At 32.7% G+C, this 27,562-nt stretch overlaps 1 protein-coding gene and 1 non-coding gene across 3 annotated transcripts in view; both read right to left on the reverse strand.

The window, feature by feature from the left end:
* sprt (PDZ domain-containing protein sprite) overlaps positions 1–27,562 on the reverse strand; it is a 79,705-nt gene that overhangs the window by 28,936 nt on the left and 23,207 nt on the right. Inside the window, exons 1-3 of one of the 2 annotated variants that reach the window (XM_018460434.1) lie at positions 23,474–23,546; positions 13,467–13,598; positions 12,485–12,578 (exon numbers count right to left, since the gene is read on the reverse strand). In XM_018460434.1, coding sequence (XP_018315936.1) covers positions 12,485–12,578; positions 13,467–13,546 — 174 coding nt within the window. In that variant the 5' untranslated portion in view covers positions 13,547–13,598; positions 23,474–23,546. Of the gene's footprint in view, positions 1–12,484; positions 12,579–13,466; positions 13,599–23,473; positions 23,547–27,562 lie in introns of those variants that run through there. The other variant, XM_018460433.1, reaches the window with a different exon arrangement.
* On the reverse strand, positions 14,528–14,600 carry TRNAV-UAC (transfer RNA valine (anticodon UAC)). The gene has a single exon. It is a non-coding gene; the product is annotated as a tRNA-Val (tRNA).

A 27,562-nucleotide genomic window follows, 5' to 3' on the forward strand; every position in this document is an offset into this window, starting at 1 on the left:
AAGAGGAAGAAAAACAGACGTAATTTATCTGGATCGACGGAAGTAATTTAATCATTCTGATTGAATAATTTTTTAAGTAGGATTTTCTATGTATGAGAGCAATTTAATTATCCTGATTAAATTATTCTCACATAAAAAATCCCACATAAAAAATTATCAATTATTTATTATTAAATTATACTCCAAAATTAAATTGAAGTAAAATTTTGAAAACTCTTTGAAAAAGAATTTTTGATTTAATTTTTTCAACTTTAGCATTAAAAACTATTCAATTTTCACTATGATGTTACGATACATCAAAGTTAAAATTATTGAAGATATTAGTTTTTACGTTTAAAAACGAAGATCATTCAATGCGTTAAATCCGATGCGATGAAGCGTATTTTTACTTGCGTGGTTGTTCGTCGCAGTTCTGAAAGGCGAACAGGAGAAAGAAACGGCGAGAGAGAAGCTGCAGAGCTCCTATACTCGTGGTATAGTCAGGAAGAAAAATCTCAGTTATATTTCACACGCCGTCGAAGTGTCATGTGTGCGCGTACGTGTTCGTGCGTGCGAGATACGCACTGGCACGTACACGCGTGTCCCGTGCTTCTCTCCCACGAAGAACACCAACCCGATCGTGTCTTCGTCCTCCTCGCCTTCGTTTTTCACGCCTTCGTTTTTTCTGTTTTATTTTTCAGATACTGTTTCTCTCTCTCTCTCTCTCTATCTTTCTTTCTCTTTCTGGCTCTCTTAATTTCTTTCCAGGAGAGTGAAGATGAATTCTCGTTTCCCCTTTACCCTTCTCTAGTATCGTATCTATCCCTTAATGTCACCCAAAGCAGACACTTTCTAGGCACAATGCAAAAAACGAGCAAATGAAAGAGAACTATATGGTAAAGCTTTCAAAGATTTTTAAATCTAAAAGCTGGATTTATAGCAATGACAATATCCTAATTTAAATATCACTATAAATACGATTTAAAATTTTTATCTGTAATAATTTCCTCAAGATATCTCAATTTTATTAAAATAATTTTCGATTTTGAATTATTATAGAAATGTTGTACTAGTTCATGTACGACAGTAAACGTTAATAGAAATTAAGCATCGTGTATAACGAATTTGCAACGTAGTGCATAATGTGTGACATTTAAGACTTGTATTTCCTCACTGCAGCCATGAATTATGACGCTACAAGCAAAAATCATGTGAATTATTCCCTGGCAATATACGTCAAAATAAATTAACTTTTTCGTTTACCACTACGACACATTTAAAACATATGGGAAACTCTTTTTTCAGTAAATCAACAAATAGCTGTAAATCTTGATCCAATATCGTGAGAAAAAACATTTTCACAAATATAAAATAAAGCATAAAAAAAGGAGAACTTTTTTCAATATATTTTATCAATCTATGTTATCAAAGCAAGGCAAGTGATGCTATAAGAATAAAATATTAATTTATTTTGATATATAGTGCAAGAAAAAATTGCGCAATATTCTAACAATTAATGTAATGACTTAATAAAAATCGTAACGATGTAAAGAGTTTATTTTCAGTATAATTATCTTGTTATACAGAAACGACTAACGAAAATACATACCTAGTACATATCTACGACGCATAACAAGAGGAAGTACAATTATCGGTGACGATTACGTTAACCATTAAAATGATGTTAAAACCGATGGAACGGTAACATCCAGAAAACGAAGTACGTACGCTGTGTTTACATAGCACTTAACTTTTCCTAGATGGGAGGAAATTGGCTCTTCGGAGCGCGACGACGACGACAAGAAACAACAGCTCCGTGTGCACAGATAATCAAGTCTCATCCGCTAATTGGTAAGCGGCACGATAGTCGATAGTATTGAGATAGAATCGAGATATGTGGGCAATTCGTTAATATCGGTATTTACTTACACTCTCAGCTTCGTGAATACGGAAGTATCACTGGAGCAGCTATTACGCGAAACGGCGAGATAATTCCTCTATACCGTGCGTTAAAGATGACCTGGTCACGCTCGGCTAACTCGAGGACTTCGACGTATCAATTAAGGCAAGATGAACGCCACACGGAATATCGATGTTCAGGAAGAAAACGCCCTTGTGGGAAGCGACGAGAAATCCCGTTCGTTTCCAGTTGCAATGCATTGCAGTGAGAGATTTGGTATTGAATTGAAGCGTGTACGTTTCTCTTGCAAATAATTTCCATTATATCTGACTCTGGCTACTTTTATCAATATTAGAATCACATACATGTGGTTATGTGTGTTATTAATTAAATTTCTCGGACAATAGGAGTAATTCTGGGAGATTAGATAAATGGCGTTGAAATGCATCTCGTGAAGGCAGGGATATCATGTAAGATCAAGATTACACAATGTAAGTTATCGAAGCGTGGCTTTCTCGGTGGATTAGTGGCAGACGATTTGGGAACAATTGAGAATGGAGCGCATAGTTTACTAATTGTCGATGTGGAGAACGATTATTACGCGCCGCGAAGAAGCCGTTGGCGGAGCGAGGCGTGAGTAATCTGAGAAGATACTGTTAGGTATCTCACACAGGGGGGCTTCTCTCACGTGCCGGGGGCCAATTCCCCAGGTCGTGCGTCGCATACCCAACACGCGATTTGATCCGTTTCTTTTTGAGATAGGTTATTACCGTATTCCTTGGAGAAGAAGCTAAGTCTTCCAAGTCTCTCGGATCCGCCCATTTCGTTTAAGTTAAATGGAACGTGCGACCAGCCATTAAATTATCTTTTAAAAATATAGATACATGTACCTACTTGCGAACTACGATGCTGGAGATTAAGCGCGCGACGGTTGGAACGAATCACGCGTGTTATTAAAAATGTTGGACTACGCAGAGATATATGTACTATTTAGAAAGGATGAAAAAGAAGCTTAGTGAAAGTATTTAAAAATTTAGCTACACACACATAAAGCTGAAAATAATTTTATTAAACCATCAAAATAATTACGTAGAATGCTCAAACTGACTGCTAAAATGTCAACATTTTTTGCAGGATTGCTTATTATGCTTGGAACTCCTACAATTATTTTGATGAGTCAATGAAATTATTTTTATATCTCTGCATTAATTTTTAAATACTTCAGCTCACATGTTTCAAAATAGTTCTTTCCGTATATTTTTTAAAATTAAAGCATAATTTCTTTTTCCAAAATCAGATGCCTGTCTAGAACCTATTTATAACATTTTCGAGATTTTACAACTATACTTCGTAAAACGTGAAATAATTAGCATTAACAGTTATCAAAATGAGTTGAAGAGCTTAAATTACAGTTTTATGGTTTCTATGCGATGTATTGATTTTATTATAAAATTCGCAGAACATTTCACAAAAATTAATTTTTTTACCTAAAATGCTAGAAAGATTTACGAGGATATAGATAGCAAGAATTATTTCTCGATTTTTTTTTACTATCAAGCCTTTTACTAAAATACTGATAGCAAAATTTTTCTTTAATGTACATTAGCGCATACGCTGCACCGCATGCATTAAACGATATTACGTTGCATGCCTTATCGATAGATATTTAAGTCGGCTGACACACTTTTGATATACGCGATTCGTCACATTTTCCATTATGTCCTCTCAGTTATATTCATCTATGCGTTATCTTTGACAATTTCACGCATGTCAGGCTGCACGTTTTCTAATGGCTTATTCATGTCACGGGATAGATTTACGCGTGCCTAACAGCTCGATACAACGTGTATGTATCTGTACACAGAACCTGCTTTCATTATTATACCATCATTTACTTTATGCGTAAAATAGAGATCATAATTCGCGCAAGAAATCGGCACGCATAAGATTATGTATCGTGGCGATTTATTAATTTCACGAGAAATCGATAACCGCGATAATCAAAGTGATCACCGTTTAACGGTCGATATATTGCTTAAGCGGTATTTCTCAATAAAACCGTATTTTTCGTGAGTATATCATCTATTTTCTAAAGGAAAACTAACTTGCGTCGTGTTAGAACAAAATATTTTTTGTAAGATTAATTATAAAATAATTTTAGGAAAATAATTTTTGTCACTCGCTTAGCCCCCGGTCTCTCTCTCTCTCTTTCTCTCCCCCTATTCTATTTTTTTAATAAATGTTTTTATTCAATAATATCGTATAGCAGTGATATTATTAATTTTTTATTGATAAGTTTTATTATTTTAGAGATTGCTATATATATGTATATAAAAAAGATCCTTTCGAGATATTTTGTATTTTTAACTTTTCTAAATTATTAGATAGGAAATCGAATTCAATTTTGCATTCTTTGCATATTTGTCGAGCTACTTTATGTTTAAACAAATTTTATTTAAATTTTTATAATGGTATGTCTACCTGTTTCTTTCCAAAATCGATCGATTGCAAGCAACGTCTGGCACACTTCTCCCGACGCCCATGTTCGAGTCACCTAAAACGTCTGCTCATCGAATTGCCCGAGGCGGACGGCGTGCGATTGCCATGCGTGTCGGGGCGATGAGCACGAGAGCCACGAAATTACGCGAAGGGGTCCCAGACTGTTGGGCCCGTGAGAATTACCATTTCTCGGCTCCGTGGTAAGAAATTCTCACGAGTCGCACACACGTGTGCACGCTCATACAATTCATACTCGTACGATTCTTGCGAACTGTAACGCGAACGCGACTTTGTCGACGATCAACGATGTGGGCACAGCAAATGTAACTTACGGTAATTTAGATATTGTCGGTAGAGAGAGAGAGAGAGAGACGAATCTATTCTATTTTATTAATAAACTGCAGGACTAACGAAAGACATATTTTGTCTACACAGAAATAACGATTTTGCTCGCTGAGAACAACTTCTAGTTGAAAATAGATGAGCCAGAAGATTCTGATCGTATCAATCAGAATTCTGCTTGTTTTATAATTAGAGTTATAATTATAAATTCAATCAGAAAATTTTGATTTATTCCATTTTCAATCGGAATTCTTATTAATGTAACCAGATTCTTTTTCCAATGCTGAAATATCTAAAAATTTAACTAGCTACAGATCCAAAAATAATAATGTTGGACCATCAAAATAATTATGTGTAGAAAGCTCAGACTGGTTACTAGAATGTTAAAACTTTTTGCAGCATTACTCATCATGCTTGAGATTCCTGCTATTTATTTTGATACAACAAAATTATTTTCAGACCTGTAACTGTAGCTAAATTTTTCGATAGTCGATCTTGAGTAAGTTTTTTTCCATATACAGCATCGAAAGAAATTAAAAAATATACACCAAAGATTAAAATAGATGCGTTTTAGAGATTGAAATTTAAAGTTTATAAGAAGATTTAAAAAATTTTTCTACACCATCATTGTATTGAAACTAATTATTTCCAAAAAATTTCCACTTTTTTTCGTAATTATTGTTTACCTTTATTATACTTCACCCTATCTTTTTGACACATGTGTGAGATACTATATCTTGGGTATTCTCAAGGGCATATAATATTAGCGAGCTACTGTATTATGTATTACTTCAGCATGCATGTCAATCAGATTTGGTCTGCGACGTTGACATGTGCGTCGTGAATTATATTTGAGGAACCTAACCAAAATTTGTTTTGATCGTTGCATTAATAATTTAACACAATTTGATCGCGAGCAATGGAAAAATCTTAACGTCTAAAAATATTATTTTCAGTAGGTATATTTCGAGTCATTCTATATAATGTAATCGTATATTGTATCGAATTAAGTTAACACTTATTAAAACACAGATTGCTTGTGCAATCGTATATGCGTATCTTGTTACGTGAAATATTCCTGAGGACACACAGTATGCGTAAATTTCTGGATTATCCCTATCCTGTATGTAAATGTCGGTCACCAGCGCGGAAACACGTGACGGAAATTAATGGCACCGACCAAAGCTCTCTGATTGCAATTTCGAAATGGGGACACTCGAAATCGAACGAAGCGTTTGAATGCGAATCTGTCATCGCGAAACAATGAGGAGTAGTGGAAAACAATATGTGATTAAGCATATTTATTCTTGACTTTCAGAGCTGTTCCTCGTTCGTAAATAATGCAAACTTTTAATATTATTAATTGATAATTGTTAATAAATTCTTAAAACTTAATTAATTTTGCATTTACGATTCCTGGGTTTCAAATTTGCCAAAGAATAGAGGGAATGTACGTAATTTGCATTAAATTTAATTGTAAGGATGACAAAGAGAGAGGAATAATCAAATAACTCTGAGTATCAAACAGAATAATTATAGCATTAAATTATTCTTTATTAGACTAAATAATTAGGAGGCTTGGAATTAACAATATGGTTACTAGTAATGTATAGTAGACGATGAATGGAATTGCGCGCAAAAGATGTTTGATGTTTGGATTGAACAATAAATGTTTGCGCTTTTCTTCAGCATTCAACAATGACGAACGCAATTATTGGCTGCACTACAATGAGTGATCACTAATGAGACTGATTGTTTTGCGAGGCTATGATTATTGGCGAATCACGACATGTAATGTATAGTCATCAAAATTTTCTCTGGAGTTACTTTTAAGTGTTCTTTTGCGGTTCGCATCATCTCTTGAGTAAAAGTAAAAATGTCGGTTATACAAAGATCATGTATCGTACAACGTCAGACATTTCTATTTCTAATACAATCGCGATAAGAGATATTCTGACAGTGAAAATCGTTGAATATTTCATGAGAGACTATAAATTTTTTCGCAGGTAAAGATCCCAGAAAAAAATCGTATAATTCCTTGAATTTTCTTTTACGTTGAAATAAAATTTAATATAATACAGCATATCAATATCATTTATTTTCTAGCTGAAATGCCTCCATGAAGATATCGCTGTACCTAGTTAATTTTAATCATAATTATATAATACATGTTTTGTATGAATATAATACATGTAATCAGAATTCATTGATTTGATAAATTAAACAAAATTTTATTCCAAATTCCTAACATTCTACTTTATTTGTAATTCAAATTAACAATTTACTGTAGTCTTAAATTAAGATAACGAAAACTTCTAAGATTCACAGCAATTACTCATAATCCAGTTTTAAGCGCTATATACATATAAAAACAATATTATTTCTTAATGAAAATATTATTTTTTCAATCTGTATTTAGATTTAATTTTACACTAAATGTGATTGTTTTCGCTCAATAATGCTACAATTGACAACAATTCTAGTGTTATATACTGAGCGAAATTTTTATATTAAATATATAAAAATGTTTTACAATTATTAAATTAAGATATACTTTACAGTTTATTCTCGTAACGTAATTGATTGGAAGTATTATATTATTAAGATTTGGAAGTGTATTATAAGATCGTCGTCAATAAAGCCCTCCAATTTCGGCTTATTCTTCAATCATCGGAAAGATTTCTCGAGAGAGGTCTGATAAATTTAATAATTTAAATGCAATCGTTATCAGACACGATCTTTGACTGTGCATGAGTCGCAGATCGATAGTAATTACGGCCGTCTACGACGGAATGTAATTGAAGTATCATCCGGAACTACGTAATCGGAAAATAAATCCAGTATGAAGTACTGTCGACCTGCTTCTACTCTTAGGGTGATATTTCATTTGTGCGTTTTTGTTGTACGACAAATTTTTCAAGCCTGTTGATTGGCTATAGGATAGAGAGATCCGAGGACCTCTCTGTTCTGTACACATTTGTCGTACGAAAAAAACGCACAAATGAAATAGCACCCTTATTCAGCAATAATCTTCGCCGTGGCGCTCAGCACAGCGTTGCATCCTAGTGTAACTCAAAGATGCACTGCTACGCATATTACGGTTATTTTTCTATAACGGAAATAACGGAAGCGCGAGTACGAACAGCTACTAAACAATAGAAACGGTGTATCTCCATATTCTGGTCGCATTTGCATGCACTAACCGAATTAGAATTAATGCGAAGATTTTCGTATTTAGATTTATACAAATAAATTAAAAATCATTTAATTCTCTTTTGATCCGTAAAAATTCTAAACCCTCCTTCGGGGATACCCAAAATAAATACAACAGATTCCTAAATCGGTCGGAGCACATGAGAACAAAGCACTCTCTAATCCAATTATACGCGTTTGTCTTAATTGTAAAGTCTCGATTATTTTTTCAATTCGTTTTTGTTTGTTAATTCGTTATCAGTTGTGTCAATTAATCGATAGCTCAGTAACCGAGGTGTATTCTACGTTTTTTCTATCCGCTTTTCTTCTCTCCATTCGATTTTTCTGTTTAATTCAATTAGCGAATTATTATGTAAACGTTATAAAAACTGACTCTAATTAATCAATAATATTTTTTATTTTAAATAGTTCTTCTACAATTGGATTAATTCTTATTTTTGGCGCAAGAATAGGATATTCAAATGAGACTTACTTTCAATATCGTGTTTCGCGTAATTTACGTATTTTACGGTCTAAAAGAAGTTCGTGTAAAATCGCCGTGAGAAAATCTCATCGATATAAGTTTACGGCGCAAGAGTGCAACACTATTAATGGCGTGGGCGATTGCTCCATCGTAATGCATGATGGAACAACCCATATGGACGTGTACAGCGCGACCGTGCTGGCTTAACGTGGTTAATCGAAACGATTAAAACCGGTCTCGTATTGCCAAGGGTCATCCTCGTGTTCTTAGGTATTACATAAGGGAACAATCCCTTGGGATTTTCAAGGAAAACATTAATTAAAAATTAACGTTTTATTAATTAAATTGTCGCGGATAAGTAATCGAAGATACTGTATAAATCTGATAAAGATTGTGTAGATATATGTAGTTATATAATTATGTAGTAAGTACAGCGATCTCGTAACAGAAAAAAGAGAAAATAGATTTTAATAAATGTGTTGTTCTGATTGTGATTTTTTTTTAAAAAAGAAGAAAAATATGTTAGATAATCAAAATTTTATCAAATAATTTATGAAAAATGTTGAATATAAAATATATTGTAGTATACAGGAAAAATTCAATAAAATTCTGGTAAAGTAATTTTAAAGAAAATTAATTACAAAAAATTTGTTTACGTAGTTATGGTTGTTCTAATCAAAAGTGATGCAACATGCATGTTATCGTAAGCAGGAAATATTGTGTACCAAGCAAGAATGCAATCGTTGCGGAATATACGCGCTTCCAGTTTACGTTTGCTTAGTTTGCAAGAAGATGCGGAAGATTCTGCGATGATACTGGATACTACTTCGCAGGCTGCGATTAGCGGGAAACGACTTATGCCTGCCGATCCTTATCGCGGCCGATCATCGAACACCTTTCTACCTGCCGGTCTATTATGGTTCGAAGATGCGAAATACTAGATGCATGAGTGAGCGCATAGTTTTCAATACGGTTTAACGGTAGGCGGGTGCGAAAACGTTACCGACGTTTTTATCGACGCTACGGGGATCGTAGATCGAGGATAGTATGTATAAGGTATTTTACTGTTAATGATCGACAAATAAACGTTCATGTGATTGTACAGATAAATATAGGTCCGTTTTTTTTAGCTCAATTCTTTACACGGTTCGATTTTTCTCTTTTCTTCTCCAACGTGGAGAAGTTCAACTAAAAAGAATAGGTCTTATACAATTCTTAGAGTGCCAAAAATCTGAACTTGACTAAAAATTAGCAAGCAAAAAACATATTTTATTTACAAGAGTAAGAAATAACTTAAATATCCTTCACATAGTTCTAATTATAAAGTTTAACAAAGAATAACGTCTTTTCAAAGAAAGAGAATAATCATTTTTCATAGCCTTCAGAAATATCACTTCATAATTTTTAAAGTTCCGGGTTATAAGTGTAAAAAAAAACATTTTAATGTACTTTATCATATCCAAATCAAAACGGAAAAGTTTTATTTTATTCAAAACTAAATAAGTATATTGTTAAAACTTTTTCAGTTTTCCAAAAAAATTTCGTATGTATAAAATGTATAAAATTTAATTTATATTTTTAATATAATTATAATTTATTAAGATTGTTTTTAAAATTTATATTTCATAAACCTTTTAGTGATATTTTGAAATAAAATATTTATTAACGTAAATTAATGTTTTATCAAATATTCTAATGGAATTTTTTGTTTTTTAGATTTATTATTTCTTCGTCTATTATAGGACTTTGGAGAAGATAAATTTGCTTTCAATGCGGTTTAGCAAGAGGCAAGGAACAGGACCACCGGTCGTTGATAGCGGTTCTACCAGGTGTTCATAAATCAGCACGGGGAATACGTATGAGATAATGATGAGGGACGAAGACGATGATGAAGAGTCTACGTAGAAGCGTTTGAATGTTACTACCGGGACAACTGATACAGCAGGCGATCGGGAATTTACGACGCGCGATAGTATCGAAATGGAAAGTCATAGGCCGTCTTTAGAATTGCAGAAGGTTTATGGTCTAGCCAGTGTGGCTGATAATCAGCAAAATTGAATGACAGTTAGAAAATTGGACATCTGCTAAACGTCGAGGTCGTGGAGTTATTATACAAAAAGTTTAGTTATTCATAATATACATATATATATGTATAATATGTAAATATAAATATATATGTATATGTATGTGTATTCGTATTTATGAACTGATATGAAGAATATGTATAATAAGAATGAAGATGATGATGAAGAATCTATAGGAGTGTCTAAGCGATATGGACGAAGCTGCCGATACGACAGGTAATTGAGAATTTATAGGCTACGATGCTATCGAAAAGGAAAGTTATGGACTGCGCTTAGAATCACGGAGCATTTATGGACGTAGTCCATGGTATCGCGGTATAGTTTCCAGACACAATCTCTTTGTTTAATTTGCATTTTCATTGCTATTAAAAGGTATACGTTGTTACAGACTTATGTGTATGATTAGGCGCTTATAATATTCAAAACCTCGGTAAATGAATCTTAATATAAGAAAGAGAGAGAGAGAGAGAGAGAGAGAGAGAGAGAGAGACATCCTATCTGCATCAATTTCATTTAATATTAATTGAAGGAAAAAGTTCCTTTAAAAATATTTGATTCTTAAGCTTGATAATATCGTATAATATTTTTACGTTATTGTTTTATGAATTATGACTTTTTTACGAAGACGATATAAACGTAACATGAGGAAGACGACATTACTCGATAATTGCAGCGATTACGTGATTAATGTACTGTTAAAAATGTCAACTTTTATAAAAAATGTCTTGCCTTTCATATATTTATGATCGATTATACAATCGATCGACGTACAATACATCGAAATTATTTACCGATGGCGATGTAAGAAAAGCTAAATTGAAAAGATATTGGAGTGAGATAATGGTATTATTAGTAATATATAATTTGTTGAATATTCGTTCATCGTGTATATTTGTACTATGTAATAACCATAAATGGTGCGAGATATTATTTTTAATGCTTCGACGGTACGAGAAATAACGATAATCGATTTTCCATCTAGTAACGGCTCCTCGAACTATAATGACACTGATGATGAGAACACGCGATCTCTGTATATTTCAGGCGAAGCATACGCAACGTTATTCTATTCTTTAAGTTATTATTGGATTAATTTCTCGTGTACAAGGTAATTTTAACTTTGAATTTATAATCAGAGGATTATTTTTTATACGATAACGTTGGTTAACAATGACTCAATTAAAAAAGGTCATGTTGCTATTATATGTTAAAAGACTCGAGGCTAAATGAGGCCTTTGTATTGTACATCACACGCGAGAGTTATGGAGCTTCGTATAATTCAGTGTCAGTTGCCATTACATTGTTTCAGTACCGTACGTTATTAATTCTTCACTAAATAACGACAGTACTGGATAATCCTGTAAGAGTGCTTGATGGAAATCACAGTTTCTTTCTTTCCGAACAGAAAAAATTACCGCGAATTCTGTCAAGATATGCAAATGCAGATAATATCATTATGATGCACAAGCTTTCAAAAGTTGTAAAGTAAATATCAAAGTAAAAAGAATAAAATAAGAAAAAAATTCTTTTAATTATTTATAAATAACATTGATGAAAAATACGCAAGATAGGCATTCAAATTAAATTATTTATCCTTTCCTCTTCCTTATATGCTAAGAATCTGAAATTTGATAATTTTAAAGTTGATTTCAAAATTAAAATCGCAATATTTTCTGCATATTCTGTACATCATATGTTAATACGTTAATTCGTTTAATTATAAGTCTACAATCTTTAATTATTAAAACAGGAAGCATCAATCGTTCATAAAACTGATATCTAATCCATTACATGCTTTTTCCATCTTTCTTATCAAGTTCATATTTAAAAAATTTGCAATTGCACAACATCCTGCAAACTAATATCGGCAAACTGACAAGCTTTTCTGCCAGAAGTATTTACTAATTATATATTCCAATTATATGAGATATTCATATGAGATATTGATAAAATCATGCGAATGTACACAATCAGACGTAAGTTTGATATTAATGCGAAACTTACCAACGAGACGGATCGCTGCTGAAGCTTGAGACCCAGGTCTTCTTTTTCGTCCCCACAGTCGGTCGTATAGAACAGCACGCTCTTCTTAGATCCCCTGGAAATCAACCCTCGTTAGTGTCTCCGGTGGACAAGAAGAGGCGCGGGTCTTGTACCTTAGATCTCTAAGCCCACTTTACGAGACAGGAACGTAAGCTAGAATTCCGCAGTATAATCTGATTAGACCGAGAACCATAATTCGATCGATAATCTGATCGGACATTCTCCTATGAGGCGCTATCGTGACCGACAATACTACGGTAACAGTGATTTAAACGAAAGTTCGATACAATAAGCGTAGCGGAAGCGTTTCAAAATTCATTATTTGCTATATACATATGGTTACTGTATGAAATGCTATTTAAAACGAAGAGTTATTTGATAAAAGATACACTCAGAGAAAAGTGTTTTGGTATTTGTGACTATAATTGCATGGTAAAATAATATGAATAATAGAAGCTCTATTTTTATATGGTTTATTATTACTTTAATGTTGATAATAACCATATATGTATATAGTTCTTTCAAACATAAAAAAATTGTACTATAAGTTATGATAATTTTAAATATTAATTTAGTAAAATATCAAGATATAAATGGCAAGTAAAATAAATATTTTTATTCAGTAAATGCAATCGCAATAATTACGAATAATCTTGTTTGAATAAAGAACTTGCGTATGGTAGGTATAATATATTCAGTAACATTTTCCAGTGATTTTTAATTCTCTCAACAACTTTTCTCCCAGCGATCTCGAGGACTAAACTATCGTGCAGCATTGAAACGCAGTTGATAGGAACGACCGACGGTCGTTTTCGAATTATACTCTTCAATTACGAGCTATAAATCAAAGCACGATCAACGCCCGCCCTGTCGCAGGCGATTAAGCTCGCAGGTCGGCGTAGCTTGCACTCTGACGTGGTATGCACTTATGGTAATCGTGTACCTGAGCGCCTTCCCATTACGGTTGAAGGGCTGATGTTCGGCGAGCACGGGCGAATCCGTGTAGCACCGGCTCTCGCTCATAGCGACGACTACGGCATCGCAACTCTTCTCAATCGGCCCGTCACGTTGACATCTGCAAGAAGAATAGAGTTACGATCGGAGATTGCACGTAAAACGGGATTTCGGAGTTTATGACTCGCGTTAAGGTGGTTTATCTGTACACAGTACTCCGCACATTATTTTTTAACGACGAAGTCTTGGCGCGAACCAAAGTTGATTCTTTCTTAGAGACGTCGAGAATCGTTGTTTATAGCAGCTTCTCGATCTAGTGCTATTTTTTAATTTAGCTTTAAATTAGAATTTTATCTAGCTTGAGACACAATTGAAAATCGCAATAAGAACAGCGAATAATAGATTTCAACCTATCAGAAAAACCATGTATATCAAAACACTAACTATACAAAATATCAATAGGCCTGTTCTTTTTAGCTGAACTTTTGCACCAGTTCATCTTTCTTCCTTTTCTGTCCAGGAGGAAAAAAGAGAAAGAAAGATGAACTGGTGTAAAAGTTCAGCCAAAAAGAACAGGCCTCATTTATGAAATCTGTTCCTATTGCTTTTTCAATTGTGTCTCAAGCTAAGCTAATCTACAATGTATTTTTTGTTTCTTGCCTTTTGATTTTTTCCTCTTCACAGCCATTTTGTCGATAATCGTATTTTTATCACGTGTTTATTGTCTCTTTCGAAGTTCGCCAACTTTTATCTCAAGCGAAAAAATAAAAATGAAAAAAAAAACAGAATAAAAGGCAAAAATGCAAAAAATAAAAAGTAATAAAATGCAAGAAACAGGAAACAAAAAGCATATTGTAGATAAGCCTTCAAGTTAAAACAAATTCTAAGTCTAAAAAATTAAATGAAAAATATAGTTGTGTAACTCACATAGTTCTTCTATTCCTCGATTGCTTGTAAATAAAAAATAATCAATTTCATTTAATCTTGTAATTATCAAGCACGATTACATTCTACAATCGGTTTTGTGTCCATGGATGCGACAAAAAAAAATGGTTCCGGCCGGGATCGAACTGGCGACCTTCTGCGTGTAAAGCAGACGTGATAACCGCTACACCACGGAACCTTCGAGAAACTTCGGCCTTCGTGAAGAAAGTGCGTCCGAACGCGTGTCGAAAATACGCACAAGACGCACTGACTTCACATGAAACCTGCGATACTCGAATCCTCTTCGTCGAGCTCGATTGTTGCACAGCCCACGCAACAATTTCAACCTAACGGCCTCGACTTCGTAGTTTGCTTGGTCTGAACCTCGACTTCGAGTATCTCGAGGCGCCACAACGATCCCGCTGTACGTGCAACCCACGCACTTCTCAATTCTCATGCGGATATTTAAACGGAAACTACAAAGAGCTATGAAACTTTCGCGATCTTTCCGATTATAATTCGATTATATTTTTCTAATATGAAATTTATGAATGTTTCGTACAAAAAAAGGTACCTTGTGCTTCTTGAAAATACATGGTTCTCTCTCAATTTCTAATATATATATCAACTTTAGATATAAAGTTAATCTAACTCGTATCAGAATTCAGGATAGAATTCTATTTATAATTTCATGCATCGTGAAACGTAGAAAATGTTTAAAGCGTTAGGATATAACCATATATAAAATATATGTATATTATATGAAATACATACACACTTATTATATCAAAATACGATGTATAATAAAATAATTTAGATAATATCTATAATTTACGTCAGACTAGAATTTTATTTATAATTTTTCATTTTGTATTATGTAATACGAAAACATCAGAATACATAAGTAAATAAAATACATATTAAAATATTCGATATATAAAAAATCATATAGCATATAAAATTATAAATAAAATTCAATCCTGAAATCTGATGTGAATTATAAAATCTAAAGTTTATGAAGTGATATATTTTCTCGAAAGAGATATTACGATTAATGTTTTAATTTTCTTTGAAATATACGATAAAAAAATATCTGCACATTTCTTACGCTAATTTAATGGGCACGCATTATACATATACGCGTGTAATCAATTATATATAAATATAATGCTCTTTGCTTTCTGTTTCTTTTTATCACTTTTTACTTCTTGCCCTTTTGCTTCTTATCTTCGTAATTTTCTATCATCCGAGATAAAAATTAATGAATGAGACAAAAAACACTCAGCAGACAAGAAACACGAGTGTTGATAAAATAATAGCGAAGAAGGAAAAATGCGAGATGTAAAAAGCAAGGAAGAGGAAGCAAAGATCATATTGTAGATTAGCCTCAGGTAGCGTGACGTACATAATACGAGATATATTCTTGATTTGGCGCCTCGTAAAGAAAATTGTGGAGCGTGAAGAGACGCCTATTAGAAGATATCGTTCTGAACAAGGCCTCTACAAAGTATTGATATTCGTAAATGCATTAAGCAACCGTACACAATAGCAGGCTAATTTACATAAGTTATGCGCGAGAAAGTTCATTCCTCCGCCTACGGCGCGGCGGCAATCCATATGTGTACGCACGCTCGCGTGTACAGGCACGAGCACGCGACACGTTGCGTGCAAGGAACGAGCGGCTTGTTTGCAGCCGGCGTATAATCAGATGCACCGCGCGATTTTAAGAACCTCAAAAATGAAGAGACAATCGGTTTTTGACATATTCTCCATATTTGAGAAAATTCGTTTCATGAAATTAAACGCATGCTGAGAATTTTGTAAAAACTGCATCAATTAGAATGAGTTTGAGAGATTTATAAGTAATTAAATTCACTGAGAGAGAGAGAGAGAGAGAGAGAGAGAGAGAGAGAGAGAGAATTGAACATTATAAAAACGAATAAATAAATGTATTTTCTGTCGATTTCATTTTAGATAATTTTTACTAGAATATTTTATTTAAGATTTAGTTATATATTAAATATCAAATGTAAAAAAATTATGAATAACGATTAATTAAATTCGCTTTCAAAAAATTAATTTAAAATTAATTAAAATTTTCCAATGAAAAGAACAATTAAGAGTTTATAACTTTTATAAAATTGTGCGTATTTTTTTATTAGATATAACACATTCATTTTAATAAAAGCTTTTTACAAGAAAGCCTTGAAATAGAAAATTGTAAGAAATTTATTGTCATATTAATTTATATTTTTTATAACAAAAGCAAAAGCTTGTACCAATAAATGAAGCGATATAGCACGTGTTAGTACCATATATAAACATTATATGGCGCGATGCACATTATAACAGATGAATAAACTGTGTAAACAATGATGTAAATAATGATGTCGAATATGCACTTTTTGCGTAAGTGCACAATCGATTTCAATTAGCAAATTACACAGCGGCATAAATTAATTTACGTGGTAGCAATAGAAATTGTTTTAATTTTGATTCCGCACTCATTATTAACGAATTATTGTAATATATTACGAATTATATATACGAATTATTGTAATATATATACTCTTAAAAATATCGGTGTGGATTTGACCATGTGGTGTCTATATAAAATTCTCACTGTATAATGATGTTAATATTGTATTAACACCAACATGACGTGGATTTAACACAATGAGTTTTAAATCCACACCATGATGATGTTGATATAAACAGCAGCGGTTATAATTTTTTTCGTGTTGATATCGTATATTCTGAATCTGCAACTAATTACGAGCACGTCATTAAGACGGCCTTGACCCTGCATAATGACAAGAATATACACTCCGCAGGGGAAACATCAATAGAAATATGATAATGATCGTATATTATACATCGACGGCTCGCGTGAGTTAATTAATCAACCAGCTGCAATGCATTTCACGATGTCGTAGGCTTTAAAATAATATAATACGGCCGAGGCACGAATAGATCATATCTGCGATTCTATTTAAATAGAACTATTTTGATAAATAAAATTGATGTGCAAAAGTTCGCGTTTTAAAAGTTCCTGGATTCAATTTCTTTATTTTTGGAAATTTTATTTATTAGATCTTTATATGAGAAACGCACTTAAAACAGAATATACATGAAGCATATTTCGTTAAAGGCAGATCATTAACAGTAAATGATAATTATGTGCATAAATGTAACATTTCAGCGCGTTAGACGTGTTAAATCCTATAAAATTTCAATTTTTATAAAAATGGCGGTAATATTCTCTCCAATTGTTGTTGTAATTATGATTAAAATAATCTTCGATGCTGCACCAAATTTCACTTGCATGCAATATTGGTTAATATCATAAAATACTTCATCACACGCACACATATAGACACGCGCCAGTGATAATACGTTACAAAAGGCAAGAAGGGTGAATTATACGTGATCATTGCCCGTGACGAAGTTATGACGACTACACAGCTGTTCGTCAGGTGTGCAGTGAGCTTATCATACTGAAACTTCCTCGTGCGATGTTGTACGTTTTAGGATTTCGGGTGTTACGAATTTCTGCTTCGACGTCTGCTCGTTGAAAATTTAGGAAAGAAAAGTGGGCATAATCTTCATTTACTATTGTCGCGAATAAAACTAAAGTTATTTTTCTGTCAGAAATATCTAACTATGTATAAAGTGATGAAGAAATGTTACTCTAAAAAGTAGTAAATTTGTAGAGAATAACACGTACGATAATACATTTCTACAGATATATAATTAAACGCAATTTTCCAGAAGGCTTATTCAAAAGAAACTAACTTGATTTTCATTATTCACAATTGCATATTATACAAAGACTCGTAAAGTAATTTGTGCATTTCAACGTAATGTTTGGTATCAACATCAATCGAATATTACACATTATGCAAGGAATTACCGAATAATACAATAAAACAGCTTTAAACATTAAATATATTAATTATACCATGTTGGACGTTAAAAATTACGCTAAATTTTGCATTACTATTACTTCACTATTATTTCAACTTTTGTAGAATCTGTTAAAAAATATTAGATGTTGATTATAATTTATCTTTTCTAATTTACTTTTAATAATTAAAAATAATATACTAACTAGCTTAGTCTTAGTCTATTTGAAAAATTATAAATATCAAATTCCCTTTTTTATCGTTTTAATTGCCCAAAATATCTATTACGTTAAATTGTGAAAAAACTCGGTTCGCGAACAAAAAGAATTATTGATACGCGATGTGCACGTGACGAGCATTCGTCACGTGCGTATCGTGTATCAATATTAATTCTCTAAAAAAATCTCGATATCGTTTTATCAGAGTTGACAATTAAAGTGGCGCAAACAATGAAAATATTGGAATAAACTAACATTAGATATCGAGTAATTCAATTTTTCTAATTCGCTTTCAATAATTAAAAAAAATACGTATTATAGCCTGATTTGTTTTTTTTTTCTTTAATTAGAAGTGTCTAATTCTTTTCCTAACTTTGTCTGAAAAGTATACGTAAAATTATAAGAGAGTCCGATTCGCGAGCAAAAGAATTGCACGATGTGCACGTGGCTATAATGTGATACACAGAGACAAATTTCGGTATTATATCTTGTCAGCGTCGACAATGCAGCGCAAATGGCAAACGATGCGTAGCGAGAGCACACGCACTGATATGGTTGCAGTGACATGCACAATATAATGCGTATACGCATCGGAACGCTGAAAAGAGAATGCGATTGCACAATGGAGCATCAGCAGACAGCAACGAGGAACATGCGGGTGTAATGCGAGTTCACAGTATCGTAATACGATCTGTATGTAGTAATACCAGACAGATAAACGGCGAAATAATCGACGAAATAACCGGGTGTCCCCGTCGCCGAGCATTATAAAATCCCATTGCATTGATATACTGATACAACCGCACACAATAGGAATATAACGCACTGATGGATGCGTCTTGTCGACATGTTATTTGTCATCGCGCGACTGAATTAACATCGATACGTGCGCTCAACTTGTAAACCAGTTGCAGTTCGAGTGCAGTCAAGCAAATTACGACATTTCTTCGCGAGCGTTTCAGAGAGACAGTTACAGATTATTTCATTTTACAAAAGATATACAAAATTATCTCCTCTCCGCCTATAATATAATATATAATACATAAATATAATATACAAGCAGATAATAAAATAATATCAGTCATTTTATTGTACAACAAAACTTATTTGAGAAATTTGTGTATAGACAGATTTTTCTTAACACATTTAATTTTAATCAAATTAATTTAATTTAATTAACCAATTTTGTGGTTACCTCTTCCTAAAATTTGCATACTATTTTGTAATCATTTAAATGCTACATGAATTAATTTAAACCTTTTAAATAAAAACTAGAAATAAAACCGTTTTGAATTTGTTGACGGAAAAAAAGTACGTAATTTATTATTTTCTCAAATCGTCAATTATACATTTAAATGTAAAAGTATTATTATTATATACTAATTTAGTTTTTTTTTTCATCGTGGTTATCTCGCACTGCTATTTACTAAGAAGATTCTTTCTCAATAATCATCAAGAACCGGCTTTCGTTTCCTCATTTATCTAAAGGTATGCTCAAAGCGATTCAAAAATATTATCGGCGGCGCCAGATAGCCGACTAGATTTCCGTGTTACACTTCAATTTAAACATTAAAATGAAAAGATACTAACGTTTTGCCGACAAAACTTTATCTAATCTAAATTTATTACCCACATAAAATAGAACTACTTTATTCTTTTTAGATTATTTTTTTATAGAAATTATTTTGTCATTCTATATGAGATGTATCGGAAAAATATATGCGTAATTCTGGGAGTACTTTTTAATAATAATAATAAAAAAGCTTATCGTTATTGTGATTTCAACCGTAATCACAAAACAAATTATTTTTGAGATTGCGAGAGATTATTCGCTGGACTTTTTATTTATTAAAATAACACATTTTTGTAATTTATTTGAAATTCATACACTTGCAAAGCTTTCCCAAGTATTGCATATCTCTGGAACGTTTATATCCTTGAAAAGCTTCGCCCTAGCTTGCATAAGTATTCTCGGATATCATTCTTACGATTGCGTCGGTTTCTGAAAGTAAGTAAGGAAGATAATCGGGAGAGAACGATTGCGCTTACTACGCTCTCAATTGGTAATCACGGATCTATCGCAGGAAAAATGGCTACAATATTAGCTTAACGCTATGTGGGCGTGGATATTTGCTTTTACGATTGAGATTACTCTATCCGAGTTTTCCATATCCTCTTGTGGAATACTGAAAGTTATTTTTGATATGGCTATTTAAACAAGTTAAATATTGCACAAGATAAGAATACTGAAGGTTATTTTTGATATTTGAATAAGTTAAATATTAGACAAGATAAGAATAACGATCGAGAATATACAAATCAAGTTTAAATAAAATAAAATAATATTAAATAATTCAGATGAGTTTTTAATTTTATGCCTTTTCTTTCTGCAAAAAACAATATAGATATTTATATTTATTTTTTATAAGAAGACAAACAAATTAAAAATAAGTCGAAATAATGTCTTATTAAATCTTTCTATTTGATACATTCGGTCTCAATTTAAATTTTGTTTTAATTAATAAAATATAGTAAGAAATAACAAAATTAAGTTAATCGAGTCGAGTATTTTAAGACTTATCGTTTAAATTCTAATCAGCAAACAATTAACAAGAACTTAAGAAGCAACGGTATTAAATTTTACAGCAGACTACGTCTTAGCACTTTTACAGAGTACACGTTTGCTTTGCGTTCTTCCTGTGTAACTCATGTATATACGCGAGTCGTAATGTAAATGTATCGAGCGTTTCCTATAATGAAAAAAAAAAAACAAGATGGGCAAAACGACGCGAGTAAGAAGAGAACGTCCCATCGCTAATTATATCCGAAGAAGTAATTATTTTCTTCCGTGTTCAATGATCCGCGATAAAAGCCTAACCACATACCGATAAGCTTTCTTGACGAAGAAACGAAAGTGCTCACCGATGCGTGACTTGAATTGCCATGTCTTTTAAGCACCCTCAAAAAAGAGCTTGAATAACTAGGTGCATTTCATAGCCTGTAATATTACCGGAAATGGATGCAATACAGTCGCAGCTGGTCGAAGCTAACAGTTCTAACTATTAATCTCACTATACTGGATGTTCAGAACTGTGCACCTCAGCACAGTTCAGAACTTTGCAACACCGTGCTTCAATTATGATAAATATTAATTAATATCGTATTATGCTGTGCTTGTAGGAATGGTAGTATAAATCTATGATAAAGATGATAATGAACAGAGTAATATTTATCAGGAATTAATATCAGATAAAAGTTGTTGCAATATTATTTGACATTAAGTTTTTAAATTTGCCGTTTATATATACCGTTATAATTAATGTATTATGTGCCCTTTCTTATTTTTCAATAATGTTTAATTAGACGAATTTTCAAGTAGTATTTAAAAAAAAGCTCTAAGTGTCGTTTTAAGATTACTACGATTTTATCGGTATAATCAATAATGTAAATATAATATTCCACGTTTAAAAAGTTTTGGCTTTTATTTTTTTTCGATTTGTGAAACCATATTTTCCGTAGATATACTATAATATAGTTTAACATTTCTAATACAACTTTAATTTTACAAAGTTTCAGATTCCTAAGGTATTTTGTAAATTACAAATAAATCGCTTGCTTGAATTTCGTAATAAAAGGAAGTTTATATGAATTAAATCTCTCTATTATATCTAAAAGCTCTCTTAGGAAGAGAAATGGGGAAAGAGAAAGAGAGAGAATTTCGGTCCTTGTGGTCGAAATGTAGTACCTGTGTGCTTATACCATTAATAAACAACGTATTTCTAACTGAAATGGGAATTACGTAAATTTGTACTCTCCTCTTCTCATTAGTGAAGCACGATGGAATCATTACAATGTATATATTTTACATCATGTAGAACTTTAGTATTACGCTTAACTTTCCAGGTATGCGATTTCCACATATTCCACAATTTTCATGAAGTTACTTTTCTCTTGTTGTCTATTACAGCGAGGATCCTGTATTTGTGCCATACAATGCTCATTTGTTAATCATTCTTCTTTTATTTAATTCGCAATTAATCAGACAGGACATCTCAAGTTTTTAATTAAAATTTAAAAAATACGCAGTTGATGCGGTACCGACGTAACATACATAAATGTAAAGTATTTACGTAATATATAAAATATTTAAACAATTAAAATGTAATTTTAATTGTGATCAATAATTTGTAAATATTCATAACAAATTTTGAACTTGCCACGTGTGTTCCGATAAAAATATATATCTAAAAATAAGAAATTCCTAAATTATTTCTCATTTGTCTCTCTTTCTTAAGGAGATGCTGGAGTAACCAAATTATCACATTATAGTCGTATAAAAATCTTCAAATTGACTGAACGGAATAAAAAATCCTTTTACAGGATTAAAGTAGACGTAAAATTAGGAGGTGGTGCAGTGGATCTTGTACTAAAATCGAAAAAAAGTTAAAAAATTGTTTAACATTCTTTCGATTTTAGTATAAAATCCACTGCATTACCTCCGAATTTTACGTCTACTTTAATCCTGTAAAAGGATTTTTTATTCCGTTCAGTCAATTCGAAGATTTTTATACGACTGTAATGTAATAATTTAGTCACTCCAGCATCCCTTAAGTTACTTTATAATTCCAATTAATAAAATTAATAGAAATAACGTGATATACTCAAATATAAAAAATAATATATTTATTATATTATATTAAAAAATATTTTATCAAATATTGAGACAGTATTTTTTCTTAAAAATCTGAAATATTTTACGCGCATCATTATTTTATATTACACAGTGAATAATAAAGGGTACATCCACTTGGCATAACAATTGTTTCATGAAGTATTCGCTTCATCAATCGAAAAAAAGAGTTTTACTAATTGATCAATCAATAGCTAAAATTGCAAATATAATAGTATCCAAGTTAATTATTATCAATAGATTAACAGGATTAACTCACGATTATTGTTTGACGTCTCTTCTCTCTCTCTCCCTCCGAATCTCCTCCTCCTTCTCACCGTTGTTGCTCGCTTATGACACATTCACTCGCGAAAACACGATTGATTTGCGATCGAACGTAACTTTTCACGGCATTCCCAACATTAACTGCACGCGATGCACACTTCGTTGCATTGCGACGGAAGAATATTACAACTAGAGTATCATTTTTGCGAGATTTTCTGCGCTCGGCTTGCATTTCGTGACGTAATGGACGACGGACTTGGTATGATGTGAAGAGAGCTAAAAATCGCGCGGCCAACTTCACGCGTCGGTCGCCGCGATATTGGGTCTGTTCTTTATTCTTGCACTATCTGACTACTTCTGAACTGCACACGATGCAAGAATAAAGAACTAATGCTGCATTTAATGTTCCTTGCGAAATGAAGAGACGAACGATTTAAAGAATAAATATCCGCGAACTTAAGTAAAATACAAATCATCATGACATCAATATGACGTTAAAATGGCTGCAAATTAATTACTAAAAATTATTTTTCCATCAGTTACGATTCAATTTAACATCAATTTGACATTGTCGTGATTTATTGTTTTTTTCCTTGGACAGTTATATGATATCCGAAGATAGTTCATTTCGAAATCGATCCAAGGGGGTAACCACTAGCTGAAATATTGTCCCATAGATTACATGATTTCATATGATTTTATCTGATTACAAATAATTTTTTTCACTACATATGAAAGTAATTTGGTAAAATATACGATTTTATTTAATATTATACAATGATTTCTCGTGGTTGCATATGTAATTGTCGGATTATACATAGAGATTTCATATAAATTTTATAATGATTTCGAGGACTCTGTCCCACGATTACATTAAGTGGTTACTCCCTCGAATCGATCACTATTTGCCTTGTAAATTTTTCGATCAAAAATTCCATTAGATCACCCGCGCGTTTCATCGGATCACTGGTGTGTAAATATTGCAAACATCAAATTTTAACGTGATTGACGAATATCACGCGATCAACTTCGCGCTTCGCCCAGCGGCCGCGCTATAACGAATTTACACACCCGCAGCTAACAAATAATATCCATACGATCGTGTTTCAGCGCGGCGATTGCTATCTCCACTTACAAGCGCGAGTAAAATTGAAATCGGAATAAAAAATACCCGCGGAACGTTATATCTGGAATTGCAGCGTCGTTTTGCGGTATCGCGTCGCTTTGCGGTACAGCTGCCGCGCGATGCATTTCGATTCAGTAAATTTCATGAAGTGCATCTCTCGACAAAATCACTGATGTACACATTTACGGAATTTATATATAATACGTCGTTAACGAATATTAAACGTGGGAGCAATTAAAACCACGTTTATATTCTCGATCGGGAGCATCGCGATATTCAAATCCGTTTTATGTCCGTGACGTAATAAGTGAAACTCGAAAACGATGTTGATAACACTACACGATATGATACAAGTTAAATTAATGATTAATTAAAGCCGGTGGCAAAGAACGTAAGACGGTAAGACGTAAGCAATAATAAACGAATCGATCATAGTAAAGAATCAACGTAAGGTAATAACGTTAAGCGACAGCAAAAATGTTGATTTATTTATTGTTCACGTTTTACTGCTTAAGTTTTTCTGTTGGTTTATAAAACGCGGTAAAGCCGATCGAAAAACTCTCGAAATTCACTATTATGTATATAATATACATTGCAAACTTAAATAAAAGATTATTTTTAATATCAGTATATTATCGGCCTTCCATTCCTTAATGTAGTCGTCGCCTCGATACGATCTATAAAAGAATCATTCAATCGGATCGCTAATCACTAATTATTCATAGAGAATGCTCGCGTTGTCTGGCTGTGACGGTCCGTGACTTGTCGCGATTGCGTATCAAGAGATATATAATGATAGATAATAACGCACTGAATGGCACGTGCCGCCACGCCAGCCGGCTTGACTCTCAACGGACAAACGACGCCGCAAATGACCTTTGTAAACACAACATCGCATACCAGTAGCGAATTACCGCGAATATCAGTAAATAGTTTATACGCTACGGTCCGTTACACGCAAATCCGCTCAATCTGATAATTTGTAGGTATATCAGCTTTTATTCCGAAAATAATAGGAATGAGAAGCGCGATATGAGATCAATACGAATATCGATTTAGATGTTCTTGAATCTACATACATATATATCGTATATAAAAATTTATAATATACTTAATGTATACCATGTTCTTTTCGTATAGAGTAATCCTTATAAAAATTTAATACTACACTGAAAAAAAGATTGGCTGCTGCAGCAAATTAGATGGTAAAATATGGCATAGTATTTTTAATTGGCTGCAGCAGCCAATTTTTGGTTGCTTTAGCCTATCTGCAATGTCAGTATAGGATTTCGATAGACTAACACAACCAAAAATTGACTGCTGCAACCAATTAAAAATGCTATGCCATATTTTACCATCTAATTTGCTGCAGCAGCCAATGTTTTTTTTCAGTGTAGTATTAGCTAATTAAATTTCACGTCTAAAATTATCATTAAGCGACAGTTATATTTTATCAGTAACTATTAACTTTTAATTTGATTTTTTTGAAGTCAATCTTGAAACACAATGCGAGAGGATAATGAGTATATAATTTAGTAATTTTATATTATATAATTGTTACCTGTGAACAAAAATAACCAGATTCTTTAATAAATATGATGCGAGAAAAGAAAAATACGAAAAATTATGTAAAATGGTCAAACTTTTTCTTTTTTTTTTTTGGTTATTTGTTCGGACCAAATTTAACTTTTAATTTTTCAATTATTTTTTTTTGATTAACTTAACTTTTAATTCAATTAATTTCATTATGGATTAACTTGTATTTTAATTAAGTTAAATTTTCAAGGCTATTAACTTTAACTTCACTTAGTAAAAAAAAAGTTAACTTACCCAACCCTGGTTTTCCGACAGAAAGTTCGAGACGCGTAATCGAGTGTACGACGATGTTTTCTCGTTCGATTTCAGATGATTTCTTGATTTCAATGAGGAATGCTTGACTGCCTCATTTACTGAATTCCTCGTTGATTTCGTAGGTGAGTAGCCCCTCGCATATACGTCATTGATGTGTTTACGAAATTTCGGTTGGCGCACGGCCTTCAGTTGTGTTTACGTCCTTTGTTGTATTTGCACGCAGTTGCCGCGCCGATTGAGATTCGAGGTTTAGCTGAGCTAGTTGGGCTGGGTTATTGCCGTCTCGTTATTGTCTTTCGAGACGTGATCGTGGCGGAATTGAGGGAATAAAAGGTGCGAGCATTTTCTGTGAACAATTAGTGATTGTCGGCTCGATCGTTTGTAACTTTCTCTTGTGCCTCGCGACTCGTAGGTATATCGGAGAGATGCGACGATTTGCCAAGGGAAATATTTTACGCGGTTAATGTCACGTAAAATAGAAATCGACGGATTATAAATTGTTTTATTTCATTCTCGAGTGATAACTTTCCCCACCGATGCTTAAATTTGAATATATCTCTCGCGTTTTACGTTAAGCTTGTCATTTTTAAATTAGTAATCCGCTGGAGATTAGAGTTTGTAGAAAAATGTATTTGCAAATTTACATTTGAATCTTATTAATGAGTATCAAGATCTGCTTCGCGCGCGCGACTGAAATAAGATTTTTTTATTATTTGCTTTATTCTCATTGATCTAATTTTTACTTATAATTAGAATTTATTACATTTATCTATATAATTTATATATTGTTATCGAAATTGTCACTTTTCTTTTATTGCTTTCTCTAAAAAAAAAAATGCTAGAATTCTAGAAATTTGTCTAAAAAGCTGACAGACTCCAATCGAAAATTGGAAAGGTGGCAATCATGATTAAACTTCCCGTCAATTCAAATCGTAATTAGCGTCTATCATTTTCGCACCGAGAGGAATAATATATGAATTACCTATATAGGACCGAAACAATTCGACGGAAAGTAAGTCGTAATATATCTGCGATAAAATCGTTTATCGACATCCCGTGAAACGATCATGTCTTCAGCACGTTTTAAAACTAATCAACAATTATGTG

Source organism: Mycetomoellerius zeteki, unplaced genomic scaffold (genome assembly GCF_001594055.1).
Source record: "Mycetomoellerius zeteki isolate Tzet28-1 unplaced genomic scaffold, Tzet1.0 scaffold94, whole genome shotgun sequence".
Taxonomy (NCBI): Eukaryota; Metazoa; Arthropoda; class Insecta; order Hymenoptera; family Formicidae; genus Mycetomoellerius; species Mycetomoellerius zeteki.